Raw genomic sequence first — 24831 nt, 5'->3', positions numbered from 1 at the left:
GCCTTTGACCTTTTAGGCACCAGGGACCGCTTCCATGGAGGATGTTTTTTCCATGGACCAGGAGTATGTGGTTTCACCTGCTGCCTAGATCCGATCCGTGTGCTGGGGCTTCGCTTGCTTGTGTGACTTGGTTCCTGGCAGGCCACAGACCGGTGCTGGTTCACAGTCTGATGGTTGGGGACCCCTGCCCTGGTCCACACATCTTAAAATTGCTAAGTTTGAAAAACACTGTTCTAGGTATAAGTAGTTCTTAACTTACAACCATTCATTTAACAATGTTTGAAGTTACAATGGCGTTGGAAAAAGTGACTTAGAACTGGCTCTTGTGCTTACAAGTGTTGCAGTGTCCCCGTAATCATGTGATCAAAATTCAAGTGTTTGTCGTGTATTTATGACAGTTGTAGCATCCTGTGGTCATGTCATCACTATTTGCAACCTTTCCATGGGCTTCCGACTAACAAGTCAATGGGGAAGCTGGGTTCACTTAACAACCGCATCTCATAGCAATGGAATTTGCAGTCCCACTTGTGGTCGTAAGTCGAGGACTACCTATATTTCTCATATCCCAGTCTGAGTACTTTAAAGTTGGGGAAAAGATAAGAGAGAGAGAGAGAGAGAGAGAGAGAGAAGAGAGAGAGAGAGAGAGAGAGAGAGAGAGAGATTTGTTTCATGTTGTCATTTAATTATTTATTTCACTTCAAAGCAACTTGCAAAACCCTGCCTGATTTAGCCTACTTTTTTCTTTTCTTTCTTTAAAGGAGAGTGAAGTAGAAAGAATTGTATATATGAATGGCATGCATGTTCCTGTTTCAAAAAGTCTCTCGAGTTTCACATTCCTGCACACCTTTTCCATTTCCTTGTTATTGTAGAGCTACATGAGCCTGTTTTCTAACAAATCAAGCTATCATAGAAATCAACCAGTTAGATGACATCTGGGTGATCCTTTAGTTCAGGGGTTCTCAACCTTGGCAACTTTAAGACTTGTGGACTTCAACTCCCAGAATTCCTCAGCCAGCTTTGGTTGAGAACCCCTGCTTTAGTTCAACAGCCTGAATGGTTGACTGAGGAATTCTGGGAGTTGAAGTCCACACGTCTTAAAGTTGCCAAGGTGGGATACCCTTGGCGTAAAGCAACATAGTATCGACCCTCTTAACAGATTGCTTATCTCTTCCCCAAAGTCTGTTCTATGTTCCTTTATAGCACGGGTGTCAAACTCACCACGTCACATGACGTGTTGCAATGTATCACAACTCTTTTTGCATTGCCAGCAATGGGGTGGGCACGGCTTCGGTATGATGAAACCCGCCCGCAGGCTGGCAGTTTGACACCCCTGCTTTACAGGGAACAGGATCAAGAAATTCAAGAGGGCAATTCTGAATAACTACAGCTACCATCCGGACTTTTTCTGACATACACCATGTCTGCGAACACTTCTATACCCAAGCTTTTTAGATTTTAATGGAGGCTGTGCTTTTTTTCTCTCCATTTTCTTCCTCCATTATTTCCAGACTCACATGCAGTCTCTGAACGAAAGCTTTTCACAGATGGATCCAAAATAAATCAATGTTCAGCTGCTTTTTTCTTTTTTGCTAAAAATAGCCAACAGAGTCTACATCACCCTCCCTTTGGGGGGAGGGGGGGGAGGAAAGAAGAAGGAAAAAAAATCAGCAAAGAAGGAGGAAAAGCTAGAATTCTTGAATTAAAATGTTGAGACAAGGTGAATGGTATGTTTCTTCCAAAGAGGTGAACATCGGCACTTTGCAAACGTGCAATTAGGAAGTTCACAAGCTGTGAACAGACACCCACAATAAGCTGCTAAGAAGGTGGGAGTTTCTTTCTGAGCTCCATTTCACAGGTTTGGAAGGGCTTTGTTTTTTTGTTTTTATCCTTTGCAGCTGCAGATCGGAAGCCATCTGGGCTTCCTCAGGTGCTGCTGCATTGCCAGGTAGATAAAATATTTGGTTTCACCTCTTCCTCCTGCTTTATGTTAGTGTTTTTAATTAAGATGACAGGTAGTTCTTGATGGAGGACCAAAATTGAGCCCAAAATTTCTATTGCCAAGCAAGACAGTTGTTAAGTGAGTTTTGCCCCATTTTACGACCTTTCTTGCCACAGTTGTTAAGTGAATCACTGCAGTTGTTCAGTTAGTAACACAGTTGTTAAGTGAATCTGGCTTCCCCGTTGACCTTTGTCAGAAGGTTACAGGAGGTGATCGCATGACCCAAGGACACTGCAACACTCATAAATACTATTCCTTGTGGGCTGCCACAAAGAAGAGGGAGTCAAGCTATTCTCCAAAGCGCCTGAAGGCAGGACAAGAAGCAAAGGGTGGAAAGTAACCAAGGAGAGAGGCAACCTAGAACTAAGGAGAAACTTCCTGACAGTTAGAACAATTAACCAGTGGAACAACCTGCCTCCAGAAGCGGTGAATGCTCCAACACTGGAAGTTTTTAAGAAGAGACTGGACAGCCATTTGTCTGAAATGGTATAGGGTTTCCTGCCTGAGCAGGGGGTTGGACTAGATGACCTCCAAGGTCCCTTCCAACTTTATTATTAATATTAGTATTACTACTACTACTACTACTACTACTACTACTACTACTACTTGCCAGTCTGGATTTTGATCACATGACCATGGCGGGGTGCAGTGATGGCGAACCTTTTAGAGACTGAGTGCCAAACTGCAACCCAAAACCCACTTATTTATCATCGGGTGCCGGGTGGGCGGGGCCCATTGGGTGGGCGGGGCCCATTGGGTGGGCGGGGCCCATTGGGTGGGCGGGGCTACGGTGGTAACAGCAGACTGGGTGGGACTAAAAAGTTCAATCAATCAATTCCAACTTTGCAAGATCGTTTTTTTCCCCGCAAGAAGTTGAAATTGATTGATTGATCGAACCTTTTTTTTTTTTGCACACGGCGGTGGAGGCCTAAAGCAAAAAGGTTTTATAAAACCCAGCTGAAGGCCTAGGACTGGGGCAACGGCATGCGTGCCTACAGAGAAGGCTCTGTGTGTCACCTGTGGCACGCGTGCCATAGGCTCGCCACCCATGGCCCTAGGGTATCATTTCTCACCTGGGCAACTCTTAAGATGTAGGGACTACAACTCCCAATATGGTGGCTGGAGAATTCTGGGAGTTAACGCTACACATCTTCAAGTTGACAAGTTGAGAGATGCTGCCCTATGATACAAAGGATAGGAGACGCAAATTTGCAAGAATCAGTTACTACAATGCTATTGTTGTAGGTTATCTCAATATTGATTTAGCTCTTTGCTGATTTCTTGGTGGTGCTTTTTAATATTTTTTCTTTCAGGCTATTGTAAATTGCCTGGTGTGCTTTGATAAGTAGAAAGGTGGGGAATAATAATAATATCACCCACAGAAGATATTTCAAGGTATCTAGGTCTCCTTTCTGAAATACTTCTGCAAAATCTAGTGCAAACTTCAAAACCAGATTTACCTTTGCTTTTGGAGGTGTGCTTCAGGTATGTTTTCGCTCCAGAAGCCAGAACAGGTTCTTGGTCATTTACAAATTGGAGAAACCAGCGCCTCCGTAACTGTCTCAATTCAGAATTTCTGGAAATCAACCACAGTGGTCCATCTTTCTGGTCCGGGTTGGGCCCATACACTGTATCCATGTTTACAAGAAGCTTAGAAGTCAAGCGAGGCACCTGCACTGGTCTGCTCTCTGCATTTGTGTCCCCTGGCAAAGTCTCAGCAACTGGTAGGCCCTGATTCCTGGAGAAGCCTCGGGAGCCTTGCTGCAGAACCAAGCGAGATCTTTGTAGGAGGAGAAGGCTACCTGCCATCAGATAGGCGGCTGTGAGGAAAAAGAGCAGAACCTGGGTCCTCCGAAGAAACTTTTGTGGTCTGAAAAAGGATTTGGCCATACCCTTCCTGGGAAACGGAGCCGTTCACACCTTTAGAACAGCTTTGAAGCCACACCTTGGCTTCTTGCTAGGTCCTCCCATGGGTTCATCTGATCATCTTAGAACTTTTCCTGTCTCAAATAAGCTGCTTTCTGCAATCACCACTAGGCTTGTCGCCATAGTCCTCTGCACTGAGGAGGCTTCAGAAGACCAGAACATCCGGTCAACCATCCACAAGCATCTTCTTGATTGTGGCCCATCACACTTCAAAGACTCAGTTCCTCAGATCTGCAATAAGAAAGCACAATCTGTTCAGTTCCGGTTTATCAATTTGTTCTCCTAATCCATTCCATTCCTCTTAGCTGAAACCTTAATCTGTAATTTACCACAGTCTGTTTCTATCACAGTCTGTAAAAATAATAATCCTTCAAAAATGCTGGATGAGACATAGGGTAGGAGAGAAACAAAACAGAGGGCCTTCAGCTTGCGGTAGCTCATTTTCCTTCTACTTTCTCTGAATTTCACCAAAATTCACACTGAGAAAGTTTGTGATGATCAAAGACATTTGATCTTTTGGCAGCTATAAACTCAGAAAGCTCAGACTGTCCAAGTTGCTGCTGATACAGTTCTAAAGAGGAATTATTGAATCTGTCATTTGTATTTCTACAACTGTCTGGTTTGGTACAGGAGCCAAACAGGACAGGTACATATTTCAATGGATAGCTAGGACTGCAGAAAAAACAATTGCAACCAGCCTGACTTTCACTGAGGGCCTGTATATTGCAAGGGTCAGAAAGAGGGCTGACAAATATCTACAGACCCCTCTTATCCTGAACATAAACTGTTTCAACTCCTCCCTTCGAGACACTGCTATAGGACATTGCGTGCCAAAACAACTAGACACAGTTTTTTCCCTCATGCCATCAGTCTGCTGAATACCTAATAACCACAGTATTGCCTTATGTCTAAGGATATTTACCCATGTAATAGGACTATATTACTGTGGAAAGTCAGCCCACCCCAGAGACAGAAATATTTTGGGGAATATTAAAAAGGCAGAATAATATATTTCCCCAAAGGAATAATGGAGCATCTTAAAAGGCAGACCCTGCCCCCCAAGTCTCTCTGCCCCGAGCAGAAACCAGGTCTATAGAAATGCAGATTTGTTAATTCTTTCAGAAAGATTGGAGCCAGGAAGCTTGGAGCTGATAGGATTAGAAAGACGAAGATCCCTAGAATCAACAACCCCTCACCAAAAAAAAAAACCAACACAGGACATAGTCATCAGGCCCAGTCCCAGGGTACGACCTTTGGGACATAATAGGATTAACCCACCGCCATTAGAATACCAGAAAGGATGTATAAAAACCCACCACTCCCTACTACATGTGTTCAGCTTTCCCAGAGCTTCATTTCTGTCTGGCTCTGCTCTTCAATAAACTGCAACCTTCTCTAAAGCAATCTTCATTTTGTTTATTCCCGGCTTGAAGTGGACCCTGATGAAGATTTTTCTTTCAACATCACTATTATCCTTCTCATCTTTCCTATTACCTTCTCCTATTGGTATTTTATGATTATATTACTTTGTTGTTTGTATGTACACTGAGTGCTTATGCATCTGAGACAAATTCCTTGTGTGTCCAATCACACTTGAATAACAAAGTATATTCTATTCTATTCTATTCTCTATTCTCTATTCTCTGTTCTGTTTTATGGTATTTTGACTTCAGTGCCTAAAACGGAACCATGGAGAAATGGATTCAGACCCTATTTTAAAACAAGCTACATAACCTATTTTCAACCAAGTTTATCCTTGGATTTTGGGTGGGCCAGCCAATGAAAAGTTAAAACCTAATTTAAATTAAAACCTAATTAAAACTTAGCAAAATTAATTGAATACAGTAGAAAGTATTGTTCCCCATGCATTTAACAATTATCCCCTTCTGGAACATTAAAATTACATCGCTGCCAGTTGTTTCAGGAGCTCTGAACTGCAAACAAGTCTCAGATGGGATTGTTGACTGTGTCTTCCTTTTTTAAAGCAAAGCAGTTTAATCTGCATTCCCAGGATTCATATGTCAGAATACAGTTATCCATGTTTCACATTCCTCCACATTTTTTATTTCACTTCTTTCTAGAAGAAAATGTGCACAAGCATCTATATTTTTAGGCAAATATTGATTTAAATAGAGTACTTTAGGAGAAATGCAAATTTTAGAGAGGAAATGTACATTTAGAGAGTAAATACAGATGTTCATACTATCTTTGAAAACTCCATGAAGAAGAGTTTTATGTTTGACTTTATGTAAAACTGACACAAACTGGAAATAGATCGATTTATCTGTTCTTAAAGTAGTAAATATGCCAAGCCTAGTTAATGATAATTGAATCCATATAGTTTTCTTGGAAATAACATAGGCTTGCCACAGTGGCGGGATTCAAATATGTGAACAACCAGATCTCTGTGTGGATGTTGCTTCCAGAAGTCCATTCTGGGCCTGGGCAACAAAAAATTAGCTACCGATTGTGCCGAACTGGTGCAAATTGGCTGAATCCCACCACTGGCTTGCCATTGCCTTCGTCTAGGCTGCTTTTTCATTTCTCAGATTAACCTCTGCAAAGCTTCCTAAATCAACAAATAAGTGGCCATAGTCCCTCCATGGGTTTTTCCTGTGGTCTTGATTCTCAAGGAATAGTTTCTGAATGTGTCAGTTCCAATCATCAAATAAACTACCCAAAATCAAATAGACTACCAAAATGTTGTGGTGTGTGCTTAAAATAGAAGGACCTGTCCAGAGATATCCACACAATACAGGTAATCCTTGACTTACAACCACAATTAGGATCAGAATTTCTGTTGCTAAGTAAGATGACTGTGAAGTGAGCCATGTCTGATTTTATGACCTTTTTGCCATAGTTAAGTGAATTCCCATGGTTGTTAAGTGAATCGTCCTGATTGTTAAATGAATCACACAGTTAAGAGAATCTGGCTTCCCCATTGACTGTGCTTATTGGCAGCCAGCTTGGAAGGTCACAAATGGAGATCCTGGGATCCTTTAATGTGATAAAAACATGCCGGTTCCCAAGCACCCAAATTTTGATCACATGATCCCAGGGATGCTATAATGGCTGTAAGTGTAAGGTCCAATCATAAGTCATTGCAAACAGCCAGAAATGCTAACTGGTTGCCAAGATCCTGACATGCAGTCACATGACCGCACAAGAGGCCTGGCCATCAGAACCAGGCCACAGTTACCTCAGGAGAGGTTCATTGTAACATCAAATGGTCGCTAAATAACTGGTCATAAATCAAGGACTCGCTGTAATCTAATCCAATCATTGTTTTATTATCATTACTGATAAAATTATTTATTTTATCAATGATAAAATTATTTTATTTTATCATTGCTGCTGATATAGGTCTACAAAATTGCTGATAAAATTATTTATTTTATCAATGATAAAATTATTTTTTTTATCATTGCTGCTGATATAGTTCTACAAAGGAATTATTGAGTCTGTCATTTGCACCTCTAAAACTGTCTGGTTTGGTACAGCAATCAAACAAGACAAGCATACTTCAACTGATAGTTAGGACTGTAGAAAAAACAATTGCAACCAGCCTGCCTTCCATTGAGGACCGGTACAATGCAGAAGTTAAAAAGAGGACCATGAAAATATCAATAGATCCCACACATCCTGATCATAAACTGTTTCAACTTCTTCCCTCAAGATGATGCTACAGGGCATTGCACATCAAAACAACTAGACACAAAGTTTTTTCCCCCGTGCTATCACTCTGCTAAACAACTAATTCCCACAACACTGACCTATGCCCCTGGGATGTCAAAATACCTAGTAGGGCTGTATTACTATTATACTTATCATCTTTTCTGTTATCCATTTCTTTAGCTTTTTATGATTATAACTTTGTTGTTTGTATCTCATGATTTAGTGTCCTATGACTATCACCGAGTGTAGTATCTTATGACTTATGATGATTGTATTTATGATTATGATCATGATTTATCATTTTGTTCTTTGTATGGACACTGAGAGCTTATGCACTGGAGAAAAATTCCTTGTGTGGCCAATCACACTTGGCCGATAAAGTGTTCTATTCTACTCTATTCATCTCCCTTTTCATGCAGCACCTAACTTTTTGCCTGACATCTTTGCAACCAGAGAGCAAATGAAAGCTCTCACTATGGAAATGTTTCCTGCCTTCTTTGTACAAAGCTGAACAAGGGACGTGTTTCCTTTGCCTTCCCTCAAGCTGTTTTGACATGAAAAAAAATGCTCCTTGGACACCCAAGAAAACTCTTGGCCAGAAACTGTTTTCCACTTGCAAGAAAAGGTTAAAGGTTACCCAGAACATAAATAGTTTTCTTCTCATTCTAGGACAGCCTCCTACTGTTCAGAACCTTGAAAGGAAGTTCCCAGTGACAGCCTCTCAGCCTGCAAGCCTTCTAGGTTTTCTTGGAAGCCCAGAGAGGAAGGAAGCTTTCTTATCATATGTATGGATGCTCGAATTCTCCACCCTTTCAAAACCACGTATATATAGATAGTCCTCAACTTACAGCTGTTCGTTTTCTAGGCACTGAGAAAAGTGAGGAATGCTTGTAAGTTGAGGGCTACCTGTATCTCAACAGACTATGTCAATAGCCTTTCTCTCCCTATTGGTCTTAGATGTATGCAAGACAAAACAGAGGGTGTAGAGCAGTGCTTCAAGACAACACCTGGAATACTGCATCCAGTTTTGGTCACCACAGTATAAAAAAGATGTTAAGACTCTGGAAAGAGTGCAGAGAAGAGCAACAAGGATCATTAGAGGCCCAGAGGCTAAAATATATGAAGAATGGTTGCAGGAATTAAGTACTGTATATCTAGTCTAGTGAAAAGAAGAACGAGGGGTGACATGAAAGCAGTCTTCCAATATCTCAGTGGTTGCCTCAAAGAAGAAGTGGTCAACCTATTCTCCAAAGCACTAGAAGGCAAGACAAAAACAATGGATGGAAGCTAATCAAGGAGAGAAGCATCCTAGAATTAAGGAGAAATTTCCTAACAGTGAGGGCAATTAATCAGTGGAACAGCTTGTCTTTAGAAGCTGTGAGTGCTCCATCACTGGAGGCTTTTAAGACGAGACTGGTCAGTCCCGTGTCTGAAATAGTACAGGATCTCTTGCTTGAACAAGAGGTTGGACTGGAAGATCTCCAAGGTCCCTTCCAACTCTGTTATTCTGTTCTGTTCTGTTTTTCAAACTTGGTGACCGAAAGATGTGTGGCCTTCAACTCCCAAACTAAAGAAGATGTTAAGAATGGCTACTTAGTAGTAAAGTTAAGCCTTCATAGTGATTTTGAACAGATAGCTTGTCAGATGCCATTTTACGTCCTTCATCTGAAATGTAGGTCAGATAGCTCTGCAACCAGATAAAGGGTTTAGAACAAATTTATGGAGTCTGCCTCCTTAGTAACCAGCGAAGCACCTCACTTTTTTTTCCCTTATCATTTACAAACATATTTCCTCTCTGTGTATCCCACTTGCATCATGCAGGTCTGTTTCTTTTGAAGATATATTTGCTATATACTGTATATATATCTATATCTTGCCACCTCACTCTGACCCTGAATCCAAAGGCTCAGTGATATTACCAAGCTGAAGCAGTCACCTAGGTCCTCCTGTTTTCCAGTCTGTGGTTTTTCTTGGTGATATTTTCACCACTAGACGAAAGATGTGATGATGGTGTCATGTCAAGAAGGAAAATGCAAAAATATGCAGAGCATATTTGTCCGGCTTTTGACAAACAGTTTCTTTTTTGGAAGAAATAACCTGAAACATCCATTCAAATTCACATCCCCTTTGGTAATGACCCACAGTCAAATCTGTTGCTGGGGTCCAATTCTTTAGTCTTAAACCAAGATAAAATGGATCATCAGAACATTACATCCTCCTTCCAATTAAAAAGAAAATCAGAATTGAGATGTTCAGTCAGGTATATTGGTTGAAGAAAGACAGTTTGGTGTAGTGGTTCAGGTGCTGGCCTAGAAACCAGGAGACTGTGGGTTCTAGTTCAACCTTAAGTATGAAAGCCAACTCGGTGGATTTAGGCTGGTCCTTCTCTCACACAGGGTTGAAAATTGGGGGAAATTGGTGGAGGAAGGAATATTAGGTATATTCACCACCTTGAGTTACTTATAAACTAATAAAGGCAAGATAAAAATCTAACTAATAAAAACATATATATTAAGCAATCCTCCTGTCAGAAGAAATTGAGGTTACTCTTAGAAAAGAATAGAGAATAGAGCTGGAAGGGACCTTGGCGGTCTTCTAGTCCAGCCCCCTGTGCAAGGAGGAGAACCTATATCATTTCAGACAAGCGACTGTCTAGCCCAGGGGTGTCAAACTGCCAGCCCGTGGGCCAGTTTCATCATACTGGAGCTGCGCCCACCCCATTGCCGGCAATGGCAAAAAAGCTCTGATACGTCACGTGACATCGCGAGTTTGACATGTGTGGCCTAGCCTCTTCTTAAAAGCCTCCAGTGATGGAGCGCCCACAATTTCTGAAGGCAAACTGTTCCACTGGTTAATTGTCCTCATGGTCAGGAAGTTTCTCCTTAATTCCAGGTTGCTTCTCTTTTTGATCAGTTTCCAACTATTGTTTCTTGTCCTGCCCTCTAGTATTTTGGAGAATAGTTTGATGCCCTCTTCTTTGTGGCAGCCCCTCAAATACTGAAATACTGCTATCATGTCACCCCTGTTTCTTCTTTTCTTTAGACTAGCCAAACTCAAGTCCTGCAGCCTTTCTTCATATGTTTTAGTCTCCAGGCCTTTGATCATCTTAGTTGCTCTTCTCTGAACTTTTTCCAAAGTCTCAACATCTTTTTTGTAGTATGGTGACCAAAATTGGTTGTAGTATTCCAGGTGTGGTCTCACTAGTGTTTTATAAAGCGGTACTATTACTTTGTGTGATCTTGATTCTATGCCTCTGTTTATACAACCCAGGATTGTATTAGCTTTTTAGGCTAACAGTTAACACTGCTGGCTCATATGCCAGTGATCATCCAGTGATCATCTTGCAGAAAAACATTTAGTAACTGAAACAACAAAATCCAATTGTGTTCATTTGAAATGTTTCCTTCTCCTTCCAGTGGTTTCCAAATGTAATGAATTCTGTATTGTGGTCAGAAAACTGCTGAGCTCCATTAGTGCATTTTAACACCATTCTAGCAATGGTGCATAAATTAGCTGCGTGTTTATTCCGGCTCAAAACAACCGTCAATACAGAAAGTAACTTGTTCCATTACAATCCCTTCCCATTATCACTCTCTATATTTGGAATAACTGAAGTAAAAGTGTCACTAGTAAAAAAGCCCAAAAATATATACCTATGCAACAAAGCATTGTTATTAATAGAAAGGTCAACTTGGCTAACAATAGGTTACATCAGAAGGCACACAATGGAGAGATATCAAGAATAATTGAACAGTTTCACATACTGTACATCAAGGCATCCATAAATATGAACAGGAATGTTTGGATTGATATCAGTCTGGTGTATTTTGGCTGCTTTAAAACAAGCATTTCCTCCCAGATTCTTAGTGTAAAATAACCAGAACCCATGAAAACAAAAAAAATTAGAAAAGAATATTTGTAGTTCAAGATTCAGCTGTGGAGTCCTTAATGCTCTCTAAGCCAGGGGTCTTCAAACTTGGCCTTTTTATGACTTGTGGACTTCAACTCCCAGAATTCCTCAGCCAGACACGCTGGCTGAGGAATTCTGGGAGTTGAAGTCCACAAGTCATAAAAGGGCCAAGTTTGAAGACCCCTGCTCTAGGCTTAGTTGTTTGCTTGCAGATGTTTCATTGTCAGATTAGGTAACACCATTAGTGCTGGTGAGTGTGGTGTTTACTTCCTGTTTATATACAGGAGTTTGCAAGCAGTCAAGTAATAGACAGTCAAGCAGAAAACAATAGCTTAATCAAGGAGAAAACCACATTACCACCAATAGGACAAACTATTGTATATTACCCATGAGGAAACACCACACTCGTTAGCACTGATGATGTTACCTGCTCAATTAACTAAATGTCTGCATGAAACAATCAAGTCCAGAAAGCACCAAGGACTCCACAGGGGAGGGATGGGGACCTTAAATATTGATAGGCAATGGAGATATTACTTCTGCATTTTATTTCTTAAAATGAACAAAGGATCTCTTAATCTTTTCTCTTCTTTAAGAGTAAACAGGTTTGTGTGCCCCCTCCCAGGTTGTCTGGTAACATGTTCAATCCAGGAAACTCTGCAAAGACAGAGAGGTCTTGGAGAAGAATCCTGCGGTCTGTAGGGTGAATGAATGAGGCATTTCATTATTCAAAGAAAGAAAATAGTGAGATTCAGGCTAAGTTGAACATTTTTAAAATGCTAGGTAGAATTTAGTCTGTACCGTCCTTGTTGCTCTCTGAGCTTGATTGTTTGCTTGCAGACATTTCATTAACTGATTAGGTGATATCTTCAGTGCTGAATAACATTGAAGATGTTGTTTAGTTGGGTAACAAAACCTATTCCCTGTCAACCTGGGAGCGACAGGAATGGAAAGAATTATTGCCCATTATTTTTATGATTTTTGATGACATTTAAAGTATATACATTTTTACATCACATTCAGAATCATCATGCTGAGGAATGAGAACATTTTGATAATCCAACCCATGTTTTTTTACAAAATGGGATTCACAAAAGACTTCTCTTATTTATTGTTGGAGTTTCTGTCTCTGATTCTTTGAATAGAAATTGCAATGACGTATTTCACTTCGTTTTTAACACCAGTGATGTATCGCCCAAACTTGTTTTAATGACTGGTCAATAAAAACACTGGGAAATGGCTGTCAAGAGAGGTCACTAGAGGCACAAGGGATCGATTCGATTTTCCTTGTATTAAATGTCTAGATCACTATTTCACAACCTCAGCAACTCTAAGATGTATGGACTTCAACTCCCAACATACTAGCTAGAGAATTCTGGGACTTAAAGTCTGTACATGTTAAAGTTGCTGAGATTGGGGAACACTGGTCTCGATAGTGAAGTTCTAAATCTGCTAAAATATGGAAGACAAACAGATCAAAGGAGATTATGGGCTTACATGCCCTAAGATTTTACTGTGTGTGTGTGTGCATGCACACACATAAACATGCACTCACCTGTGCACATGGACACCTTCAAGTTAATGTGGACCCCTGGTGACTGTCTGAACTAGTCTCTCTAGTTTTCTTGGCAACACTTTGGCAGTGGTTTGATATTATTCTCTTTCTATGATTGAGAGATAATGAATGGCCCAGGTTCACCCAGTTTGCTTCGTGTCTAAGAAAGGACTAGAACTCACAGTTTCCCAGTTTCTAGTCTGCTTCTTTGTCTTAACCACTGGCTCTCATAAAGTTATGATCACCATGTGGAATTTATCTCCCATGCCAAATTTAGAGAAGGAGGCAAAAAAAATTCTCACAGTTATTTGCTGTCTGCTCTCATTTAGTTTGACGAAGCAGAAGTTCAAGATTTCTTTCCAAGAAGAAGAAAAAGATGGTGAATTCATCATGGAAGGAAAGTTGTGTCTTGCACTTATTTAATGACAAGATGGCCAAGGTTATTTGCGCAATTGCCTTGTCTACCCTTGTGCAGTCTTCTTTGCAGTGAATGACAGCTTGTTTGGCTTTCTATACCCCCTTCAATCATGATGGTGGACCTCAAAAGAGGTGTCTTCCCAGGGGCCTTGATCATATTCAGGAATGTTTGGGAAACTATGAAAGCTGTAGATCAGGGGTCTTCAAACTTGGCCCTTTTATGACTTGTGGACTTCAACTCCCAGAATTCCACAGCCAGACATGCTGGCTGAGGAATTCTGGGAGTTGAAGTCCACAAGTCATAAAAGGGCCAAGTTTGAAGACTCCTGCTGTAGATCAATAGAATAATACGATACAGAAATCACCACCAGTAGCAACCTCACCATGTCCAACAATCAAATACATTCAAAGGGGAATTCTAAAGAAATTCTTAAGCATCTTGAAAATGAGGTCAAAAAACAGAAGTCTCTTCGTAGGAAGAGAGGGAGAAGATTGAAGACATCTTTGATTTGAGTTCAGCATTGATCAGGATGGCTAAATTCAGATTCTTCTGGTAACCCACAGGAGAACGTGAATGGCTAGAAGGAATTATGAGATGGGAAATTTTCTACCTTGACTATGTTGAACACTGACTAGCACTGATGATGTTGCCTAGTTTGGATAATAAAACATCTGCAAGAAAAAAACCAAGCTCGGGGAGCACCAAGGACCCCCTCAATTGCAACTCTTCCTACAGAAGCTAAAGCTTTAAACACAGAAAGAGACAACTTTTCCATATATTTTGGAATATATATATTCATTCCCATAATACATCACCTATTGTTCCTATCATAACATTTCCGGGACGTGTCAGCATGCCCAGTCTCTCAGTCTATGCCAGCCTCGTGGGGGAATTCTGGGAGATGAAGTCCTTAATCTTAAAGTTTCCCCAAAGTTAAGAAATGCTGGTTTATATGATGGCTGCAAATGACTAAAGTCCCTGTACATTTTTATAAGTACCAACAAGGTTTGACAGTGTTAGTCCCACTGAGGATCACTGGAATGATGTCCATTCAATTTCTCTATTCCCAGAATAAATAAAGGTGTTTCTGGAATTGTATCAATGCATTTTTCATCATCCTAACTATAAAGAACACCTGATTTAAAACCTGGAAAAAAACATGAATCACCCAGAGATGGACAGAGTGGGTGGCAGGAAACACAACAGAAAGCTATACTTCCTGTCTTATCACACTATGAATCTAGCATCATTTTCTTATGCAAGAGTTTAATTCTGATTAAACAGAAAAAAGATTTCAGAGAGGCACCAAACTTTTCCCCATTCATGATGGGTGAGAACTGACAGCGCTGACCCGGCACAAATGACAATTAGAACAATTAATCAGTGGAACAACTTGCCTCCAGAAGTTGGGATGCACTGACAATGAAAGTTTTTAAGAGACTGGCAATCATTTGTCTGAAATGGTGTAGGGTTTCCTGCCTGAGCAGGGGATTAAACTAGAAGACCTCCAAGGTCCCTTCTAACTCTGTTATTCTATGATTCTGTTACATAGAAGTATTCTGCACATACTCAGAAGAACTCTCTACATCAGTGTTTCTCAACCTTGGCAAGTTTAAGAAGTGCGGACTTCAATTCCCAGAATTCCCCAGCCAGAATGCTGTCTATGGAAAGGTCAGATAATGATGGCATATCCTGCAGCTGCATAATGGGTGGAGAAAGACACTCAGAAAAGACCCTCCCTAACTTCTCAGACTGTAAAGGAAACAGTGGGAGATTTGTACTTTCAGACTTAAAGTTAACCTTACAAGAAAGTAGAATTAGCTTATCTGGTCCTGTTTCCTGTCTGGTTTACCTGGGAACATTTAGCAGAGCTAAATAAGCCCTCAAATCCCATCTCAGTATTCTGTATGATTTTCTACCCAGTTTTTAGTTGCTTTAGTTTTATCTTGATTGAACATTTTAATGTCCTTATTCATTTTGGTCCCTTCTAGTTACTTGCAACCACAACTGGGATCGGAAATTCAGTTTTAAGTCATTGCCATCATAAATTGAGGCACCACACGAGTGGACTCCATTTTACAACTGTTTTTATCATATCAGAAAAAGTCACCACAGTTCTTAAGCCAACCATCTGGTCATCAAGCGAATCCATTCTTCCGAATGGGCAGGGTTTTGCCAGAAACCATGAAAAAATGCCAGGAATTGGCAAAACAAATAATTGCAAACTGCAGTTACATGTCCGCAAGATGCTGCAATTGGTCATAAATGTTAGCCAAGTGTCCAAAATATAATAATATGACTATAGGAAGGGGTCATCACTTGTAACTTCAAGGATGGGTCATCAATAGCTTTTTTTTTTTTAGTCCATCTTAACTTTGAACAGTCATTAAATGACCTGGTTGCAAGCTGTAATCTTGACACCTGATGATTACATGGAAAGATCTCTGCAGCTTTCTAGGCAGAACGTGATTTTCCCACCATTTCTTCCTAGAGTCACCCAGCTGGGTTTGTGTCTAAGACAGGATTAGAACTCATAGCCTTCCTATTTCTTGCCTGGTATCTTTAATCACTTCACCAAGCTGGCTCTCCTGACCAAAGATGATTGAAATACACATAGTGTTTTAGCAGCGGGCAAAGAAACCAAATGCCCATCTTTAAAAGACCAGGTCTTTTTCTTCTTAAGGAAATCATATTACACTGGCGTCAAGTTTCCTTTTGTCTGATGGGTAGGAACAGCATGTGTTTTATTTTAATGTATTTTATGAACATAAGTAGCATAGAAGGGGAAAGATACAAGTGAATTAAAATTAGTAGAAAGTTGCAGAAGGCTATGCAGGTTGCAAAGAGAGAAAACTAAACCAGAAGAGTGGAAGGCAGGCCTGGTAAATACAGGTAGTTCTCAACTTACAACCACAATTGAGCCCAAAATTTCTGTTGTTAAGTGAGACATTTGTTAAGTGAGTTTTGCCCCATTTTACCACCTTTCTCGCCACAGTTGTTAAGTGAATCACCGCAGTTGATAAGTTAGGAACACAGTTGTTAAGTGAATCTGGCTTCCCCATTGACTTTGCCTGTCAAAAGATCACAAAAGGTGATCACAAAAGGGATACAGCCACAGTCATAAATATGAACCGGTTCCCAAGCATCCAAATTTTGATCACATGATCAGGGGATGCTGCAAAAGTTGTAACTTTGAAAAAACGGTCATAAATCACATTTTTCAGTGCCATTGTAACTTTGAGCAATCACTAAATGAGGTGTTGTAAATCGAGGACTACCTGTAATCCACTTTCTCTCTGTTCAGCTGATTGGGCTTCTGATCTATCCCATTTACTACTGAATGAAACAATGAGTGCACTTTTAGGTGTTTGTGGGAAAGTTGTGTTTCATTTTCTCCCACTCTCTTATAGGGACCCAGCAAGCTCAATTAACATACAGCATTTAGACAATCTCAGCAATAAACTGGAATTATTCTACCTAGCCTGTTGCTCTCCTCAAGCCTCAAACTAAGCTTCCATCTACTAGTTGTCTTTGTTTTTTTTAAAAAAAAAAAAAAACATGTTTTTGAGTCTTATTTTTTCCATCTTAAAACAAGTACATAGAACAGAGATCACCTTTTTAAAAAATAAAAAATAAAAAATATATATATTTCCCAAGGAGTATATTCCCTCAGGCACAAATGGTGGGTGGAGCCTAGGCTGAGTCTAGAGTCAAAAGTAAAAAAAAAAAAAAAAGAGTAATAGATTTTCTCAATTTTTGTCAACATTCCTTTCCCAAGCAAAATCTGGGAGTGTCATATTGGGAGGGTCAAAATTATCAAAAAAAAAAAAAAAAGTGGGCAGAACTTCACTGTGCAAGCCCCACTCTTTTCCAATGTCCATATTTAACGGGGGAGGAGCTTTCACTGCCTTGGCTCCATCCACCATTTTGCTGATTTTGGCCTTCTCAATGTGGATGTCCTTGCTTTTTTCTCCCTCTTCTCTTTTGTGAGTCTTTCTTCTCTTTGTCACTCAGTTCTCTCTTCACTCTACTTCTCAGACAGGTAAAAGAGATTATTCTTGCCAGAATTATACATGTAGCAAGGACTTTAAAAAAAACAGGCTTAGATGCATACACTAAGTATTTTATTTCTTGAATTTAAGTGGCATCATCCAGATGGATTATACCAAAGAACATCCAGTCAAGTTTTCTCATGTTCATGAGATCTCTTTGCAGTGCTTCCAAAGAGGACAATAAAGCAATCAAAGCTGTACTGAAGATGAGAATTCTCTCCCAAACATCCATAGATACTTAACAGAATAATAGGATAACAGAGATGGAAGGGACCTTGGAGGTCTTCTAGTCCAATCTCCTGCTCAAGTAGGAGACTCCCATTCCAAACAAGTGGCTGTCCAGTCTCTTCTTAAAAGCCTCCAGTGTTGGAGCACCCACAATTTCTGAAACTGTTCCACTGATTAATTGTTCTGTCAGGAAATTCTTCCTTAGTTCTAGTCTGGGATCTCTCTTTCATGTCTTCCATCCATTGCATCTTGTCCTGCCCTCTGGTGCTTTGGAGAATAGGTTGATCCCCTCTTCTTTGTGGCAGCCCCTCGAATTTTGGAACACTGCTATCGTGTCACCCCTATTCTTTTCTTTAGACTAGCCATATCCATTTCCTACAACTCTTCTCCATATGTTTTAGCCCCCAGCTCCCTAATCATCTTTGTTGCTATTTTCTGCACTCTTTCCAGAATGTCTACATCTTTTTTATAATATGGTGACCAAAACTAGATGCAATAATTCTAAGTGTGGTCTTACTAAGGCTTTATAAAGCGGTACTTCGTAAGACCACACTTAGAATACTGCATCCAGTTAATGAAACTGAGCTCTGGACAATTATACCCCCAGTTTAGTTATAGGAGCAATCTGATATTTATGCTTGTAAGTCAGAGATTTCCTAGAAGTCACATAACAGGTTAACATTTGAACAGGCTTACCTTGTTACCTATTGGCAAATTACATTTGGTTAGGAGCATGCTCCCTTTGACACTTGACACCTTATACAGGCGTTGGGTTTTTTGCAAATACATTCTGGATTAGATTTTGTATATTTACTTATTATTTTGTCCTATCTTTCCGCCTGTATCTATACCTGTACCTTGTACCAATCCCTATCTCATAAATGCACATCAAATCAGATCACCTTTTTCTATGCAATTTTCCCAAAATATCTTTGTACACAAACTTACCTAATATACACCCAACTTGTTATGCAGTTTATTCATAACTGTTTTTTTTACTCATGCATCTATCATGACTCCTTCACCCGACTTCCTCTCGCCCCCCCCTTCCCCCACAAAGGGGAAGGATGTGTGCCTACCTCTTTCTCAAACACATGTAGTTTTATATAAAAGTTTTGAGGACATTCTGTGTATTTCTGCCAGCCGTGCTATGACTCAGACTGTACTGCTGGACTGTATTTTTCTGTTCTAAAGGAAATAGGCAATTATTTGTTTTACATCCTTAATGTCCTAGAGCCTTTAAGAAAAAATAGTTATTGATGGACCTACTTCTACTACTGAAACCCAATTTGATTTCAATTCCTCTTGGGTAACAACCTCTCCTTTTAATGATATAAGTGGCTCATTTGCACTCTTTCCCTTGTTCTGAGGATCAGAAGCTAATATGAACTGGCAAGCCTTGATGACTTAAAGGGCAACCAATAGATACAGAAGTGGCAAAGGGCAATCATGGAGAATATGTGAAGAAGAATGGTGGAAGGAAGGCAGATGCCACATTAGAAATGCAAGAAATTATACAAAAATGCCCAGGGAGAGGGTGAAAAGCAGTCAATAAACATGGTATTGTAGAGAAACTGTATCAAGCTGAACCTGCGCTGGTCATCAGTAGTATCATCAGCAACAATCTGAGATATCGGTGTTCATCATAGTCAATGTTAAATTGGAAAAGAAAGGTTTGGAGAAGGAAACGTATTCTTGCAATTACTTTCAAGAACATTACTGTTATCCTGGAGAAACAGAGACTGATTGAAGGGGAAGAGGAAAATTCCTTCCTTCCTTCCTTCCTTCCTTCCTTCCTTCCTTCCTTCCTTCCTTCCTTTCTAGTAGAACTATATGATTGCTTCCTGCAATCTTACAATGGTCTATTGTGAGTCAATCAAAACATTTGCAGATTACGGGGTAAAAAATATACTCTAGCACAAGATTGAACCCTACATATTTACAGAAATAAACTTGAGCTTTGGTGTGTATGTGTGTCTATCGTCTTTTATATCAAAATTAAAAAGGAGAAGCCAGGCTGCAAAAGAATTCTTATAAAATTTAAGATAAGTGGAGTTTTAAAAACAATAATAAACGCTCACTTTGGATCTCCCTTGGAACAGCATGAAAATACTTCCCTGCAAGCCAATGTGATTTTTAGGGACGAAGGAATAAGTTTTTCTCTTGAAGAGAGAACCCCTAAAAGAAGCTTTGCATAACACCAATTTCGGAAAAACAGCTCCCTCCAGCCCGAGAGGACACTGTTCCCAATACATCTTGAAAGAGGCCTGATCATTGAAAGCATCCAAAATGCCAGAAGACACCCCCCCCTCCAGCAATTGAGCCCCATAAAGCGATAGATGTCCTAGAAAATCTATCTGTGCATTAAGAAGGGTGCTTGGAAGAGAAAGTGGAGTCTACCTGCTGTTTTCTTTTTTTTTTTTCAAAACCTGCCCAGGCAACCTCTTTCTGCAATAGACCCAGATACAAATGGGTCCTTCCAAACCTCCCTTGGTGCCCTACATGCGCGAGAGAAATCCTTATCCACTAACCGCAACCTTCGTGGGACCGTCGTGTCCGTCTCCCACATGGGAATGCGCCCCCGACGGTTTCCATCCTTCCTTAGAGATGCTTCCTTCTAAAAAGACGCGCAAACCCTTAAGGCTGAACAATTGTGGCGAAGAAAGCCCTGGAAAAGTTCTCCAGTCCCGAGTCAAGCAGTGGCGGACGGGAACGTGCAAAGGTTTCCCCATGTGCCAGGAGGAAGGGAAGGAAACACTCACCTTTGGAAACAATATTCCAAACTCCGATTCTACCAGAGAGAAACGTCCCTGGCAAACCCGAGGAAAAAACAACCCCAAACTGGAATGCAGCGTCGAAAAGCGGATCTTCGGGTGCCCTTGACTAATCCTTCTTCTGCCAGCCCGATGGAAACGCACAGAAGCTGTAATCCTCCCGTATCTCCACTCTGACGGCTCTGCTGGGTCTCTAAACTCAGCCCTCAAATACCTCCAGCTGTTTATATCAGTAACTAACCGAGCCTTAAGAGAGCAGACTCAGTTTTGCACATGCTCAGTGGGCACCAGCCTTTGTTCCTGCACTAGCTGGAAGCTCTCCGGGGTCCTAAGTGACTCACTCAGCCACGGTTCCAAATGACAAGCCTGGATACGAAAAAATTATATATATATATCACCCGCGTCGCTTCTGGGGCTGTGCTTCGGGATCGGGTCTGCGAGGTTTATGTGCTGCAGGATAAAGAAGATCGATCCCGTGGGAGCTGCCCTGGGAGATTGATCTGATGACTTATAAACTGTGATTCCTTCCTTTTTTTTTCTTTTTTAACCACAATTTCGCCACCGTCGCTTTACAGCTCTGATGAATTCCTTCAAGCAGTCCAAACAAACAGCTATAGGAGCTGCGCCTATGGGCTAAAACGTTCCTGCCCTGCTTAACCTCCAATTCACATAGAGCAGAAGAAGCACTGTCTAAATATTTTATTTCTGAAACCATTTAAAAGGAAGGAAGGAAGGAAGGAAGGAAGGAAGGAAGGAAGGAAGGAAGGAAGGAAGGAAGGAAGGAAGGAAGGACCCTGCTGAGTTAAATTCTAAAAGTTTCATTTGGTTCATGAATTGACATTAAACTAAAAATGATTTCTTTATTTCAAGAAGTAGGATGAGGAGTAAAGATTTGTTGAAAGGCACTTTAACTGGTATGGAAAATGAGTTTCTCTAATGTGTAGAGAAGAAAAGAGATGCATAGAGCAGAATGAAAAACCCAATTATTGGCATTTTTCAACAGATACACAGGGTTTGCCAATGTTTTTTTTTTAAAGTGCCAAAAATCTATACTCTTCAGAAACGCCAACTTAATGCACAATTCAAAATATACACACAAAACATGTACATGCGGGAGAGAGATAAACGGGTGGACAGATGGACAGACATGAATGCATAAAGTATGCACAGGTGTGGTTTATTATGGAAAAATGTAAAAAAAAGTGTGACTGCTAGAAAAGAATGCAAAGATGTAAGCTAATATACATGTGATTGGTTGTCCCCCCCCCACCCCAAATTGATAAGCAGCAGGTGTGAACAGACATTGTGGTGAACAAGATGAAGAATTCAGAGGAAATGAACTGACGGTACTCTGTGTTGCTAGATATGAGGAGTAAATTACAGTTTCTCATGTGATAAGAGAAACTGCTGGGTGAGGAAGTACACCCGTTTCACTTCTTCCCACAGTCATAGTGTTTTAATCTCAGATTCTTTCTGTCTTGTTTATGAAGAAACATGTTGCTTTTAAGAAAAACACTAGATAAATAAACCTTGACATTCTTAGCCAACTGCACTAACTGAACAGAATAGCTGAGTTCTTTCCAGTGTTTTAAAGATGAGCAGTCAGTGAGAAATTACCACCAATCTAATTCAGCTTTATAAGCTACCCCAGCATTCAGGGATTCATTTAAAAGCTAAGCTAGAAGTGGGCAGCTTTTTCCTATGTCAGCCACCATGAGCAGGTTAGAAATATCACATTCTCAGAACCTCAGAGTAATCCAATTCACAGTGGCATTTCAGTTAGAAAAAAATCAGATTAACAGAATAAGAGAATAAGGTAGTCCTCGATTTACGACCACAATTGAGCCCAAAATTTCTGGTGCTAAGTGAGTCACTTATTAAGTGAATTTTGCCCCATTTTACGACCTTTCTTACCACACTTAATAAGTGAATCACTGCAGTTCTTAAGTTAGTAACACAGTTGTTAAGTGGATCTGGCTTCTTCATTGAGTTTGCTTGTCAGAAGTTCGCAAAAGGGGATCACATGATCCTGGAACACTGCAACCATCATAAATATGAATCAGTTGCCAAGCATTCAAATTTTGATCATGGACCATGGAGGATGTTGCAATGGTTGTAAGTGTGAAAAATGGTCATAAGTCACTTTTGTCAGTGCTGTTGTAAGTTTGAATGGCCACTAAACGAACTGTTGTAAGTCAAGGAATTGGAAAGGACATTGGAGATCTTCTAGTCTAAATCCCAGCTCAAGCAGGAGACCCTATTTTGTTGTTGTTAGTTGCGAAGTTGTGTCCGACCCATTGCAAATCCATGGACAACATTCCTCCAAGCCTTCCTGTCCTCTACCATCTTCTGGAGTCCATTTAAGCTCACGCCTACTGCTTCAGTGATTCCATCCAGCCACCTCATTCTCTGTTGTCTCCTTCTTCTATTGCCCTCAATCTTTCCCAGCATTATTAAAAAGCAAAGTCATTACCCTGCCAACAAAAGTGTGTATAATCAAGGCCATGGTTTTCCCAGTTGCAATGTATGGCTGTGAAAGTTGGACCATAAGTAAGACTGAGCGGAAAAGAATTGAGCCAACTATGGTGCTGGAGAAGACTTCTGCGAGTCCCTTGTACTGCAAGGCGATCAAACAGGTCAGTCCTAAAGGAGATCAACCCTGACTGCTCTTTAGAAGGCCAGATCCTGAAGCTGAAACTCAAGTACTTTGGCCACCTAATGAGAAGGAAGGAGACCCTATATCTCTTCTTAAAAGCCTCAAGTGATGGAGCATCCATAATGTCTGAAGGCAAGCCATTCTACTGATTACTGATTATTCTATTTGAGTATTTGATTTGACCCATCACTATATTCTGAAGAAAAGGGGGCTGTGGAACATGTGCTCCCATGTACCAAAGCCCCTTTTGATCATCTTGGATCAAAGTTACACAGCACCATTAATGTTTTGCTACAATTGGACATGCTTTGAACAAATGCAGAGGTGGAAGATTCATTAATTCAAAGTGCTCGTTTGAAACTCAGCATAGTTGTATCAATCACTGTTCTATATTCCTGCAATTTCCTATGCAGCAAGTACAGAAAATACTAAATGGCCTAAATCTTTCAAGACCACCATTTTTTTTTTTTTTAGAGATTTGAGCTCAAAAGATCTTTTCTGTAATCTTAAGAGATTTCAGAATTCAACTGCCAAGAATGGTAAACATTCAAAACCTCCTGTCAAAATTGCTTTCTTTCATATTTTATTGTTAAAGTTGTTTTTACATCTTTTCTAATATTAGTTCTTCTTTAAAAGAAAATGTGATCAAACAGACATTCCTTAGTCAGCATTGCCTTTCAGTCTCCAAATGAATGTGGGTTTTCTCTTTCAGAACTCTTAATTACTGAGAATTCTGGGAGCTGAAATTCACAAATGTTGGGGTTATTTATTTAGGGAAAGCTACAGTGGCCTAGCAGTTAAGACAAAAACCTTCTGGTTGTTGACCAGAAGATTGGTAGTTCAAGACTCGAGCACTGTGTGACAGGGTGAGTTCCTGCCCTTGCCTCAGCTCCTGCTAATCTAGCAGTTCGAAAGCATGCAAATGTGAGTAGATAAACAGGTACCACTTTGGTGGGAAAATAACAGTGTTCTGTGTGCCTCAGCAAATAGTTGTCTTGGCCACATGATCACTGAAGCATCTTCTGACAATGCTGGTTCCCTCACCTGGGAAATAATAATAATAATAATAATAATAATAATAATAATAATAATGAAGGCCAAAAGAAAAGACGCCCAAGAAGAACTTGAACTTACTCAAAGCCAAAGAGTTATGGCAGACAAAATGGCTAGAGCGGAAGGCCTTCAGAAAATACTCCAGTACACCACTTTCTTGCCAGACAGACAACAACTGGAAAACGAAGAGCGTTGTAGCCGCGTACAGACCTATATGGACAACCAAAGCGCATTCCAGAATGCACAGATGAGAGCGCCACAGCCAGCCACAAGCCCCCCAAGACCTAGTAGACGAACAGAGGAATCTCAACGACCTCATTCGCTGGTCAACTGCAGAGTTGATGTCATGACACCTAGGTCACGAGATCCTCCCGCCGTTGTTGCCACATCGAACCCGATGGGATCACCAGCAATGGCAATGACTGCACAGCAGGGAGTGCCACAAGATCTTTCCACCATTATTACCCCAGCAACGACAACAATCGCACAGCGGGGAGTGCCACAAGATCTTTCCACCGTCATTACCCCACAGAACCCACTAAACCATACCACTAATGGCAATCGGATGGATCCACCTGTAGCGCC

At 40.6% G+C, this 24831-nt stretch overlaps 1 protein-coding gene across 1 annotated transcript in view; it reads right to left on the bottom strand.

The window, feature by feature from the left end:
• WSCD1 (WSC domain containing 1) overlaps positions 1-21036 on the bottom strand; it is a 65303-nt gene extending 44267 nt beyond the window's left edge. Inside the window, exons 1-2 of the mRNA XM_039341964.1 lie at positions 20526-21036; positions 3460-4156 (exon numbers count right to left, since the gene is read on the bottom strand). Coding sequence (XP_039197898.1) covers positions 3460-3889 — 430 coding nt within the window. The 5' untranslated portion in view covers positions 3890-4156; positions 20526-21036. The remainder of the gene's footprint in view (positions 1-3459; positions 4157-20525) is intronic.
• Positions 21037-24831: the final 3795 nt, after the last annotated feature.

This window comes from Crotalus tigris, unplaced genomic scaffold, assembly GCF_016545835.1.
Source record: "Crotalus tigris isolate CLP2741 ecotype Arizona unplaced genomic scaffold, ASM1654583v1 scf7180000017550.10884619, whole genome shotgun sequence".
Lineage (NCBI taxonomy): Eukaryota > Metazoa > Chordata > Lepidosauria > Squamata > Viperidae > Crotalus > Crotalus tigris.
The sequence above is the reverse complement of the archived record's forward strand: the minus strand, read 5'-3'. Positions and strand labels throughout refer to the sequence as shown.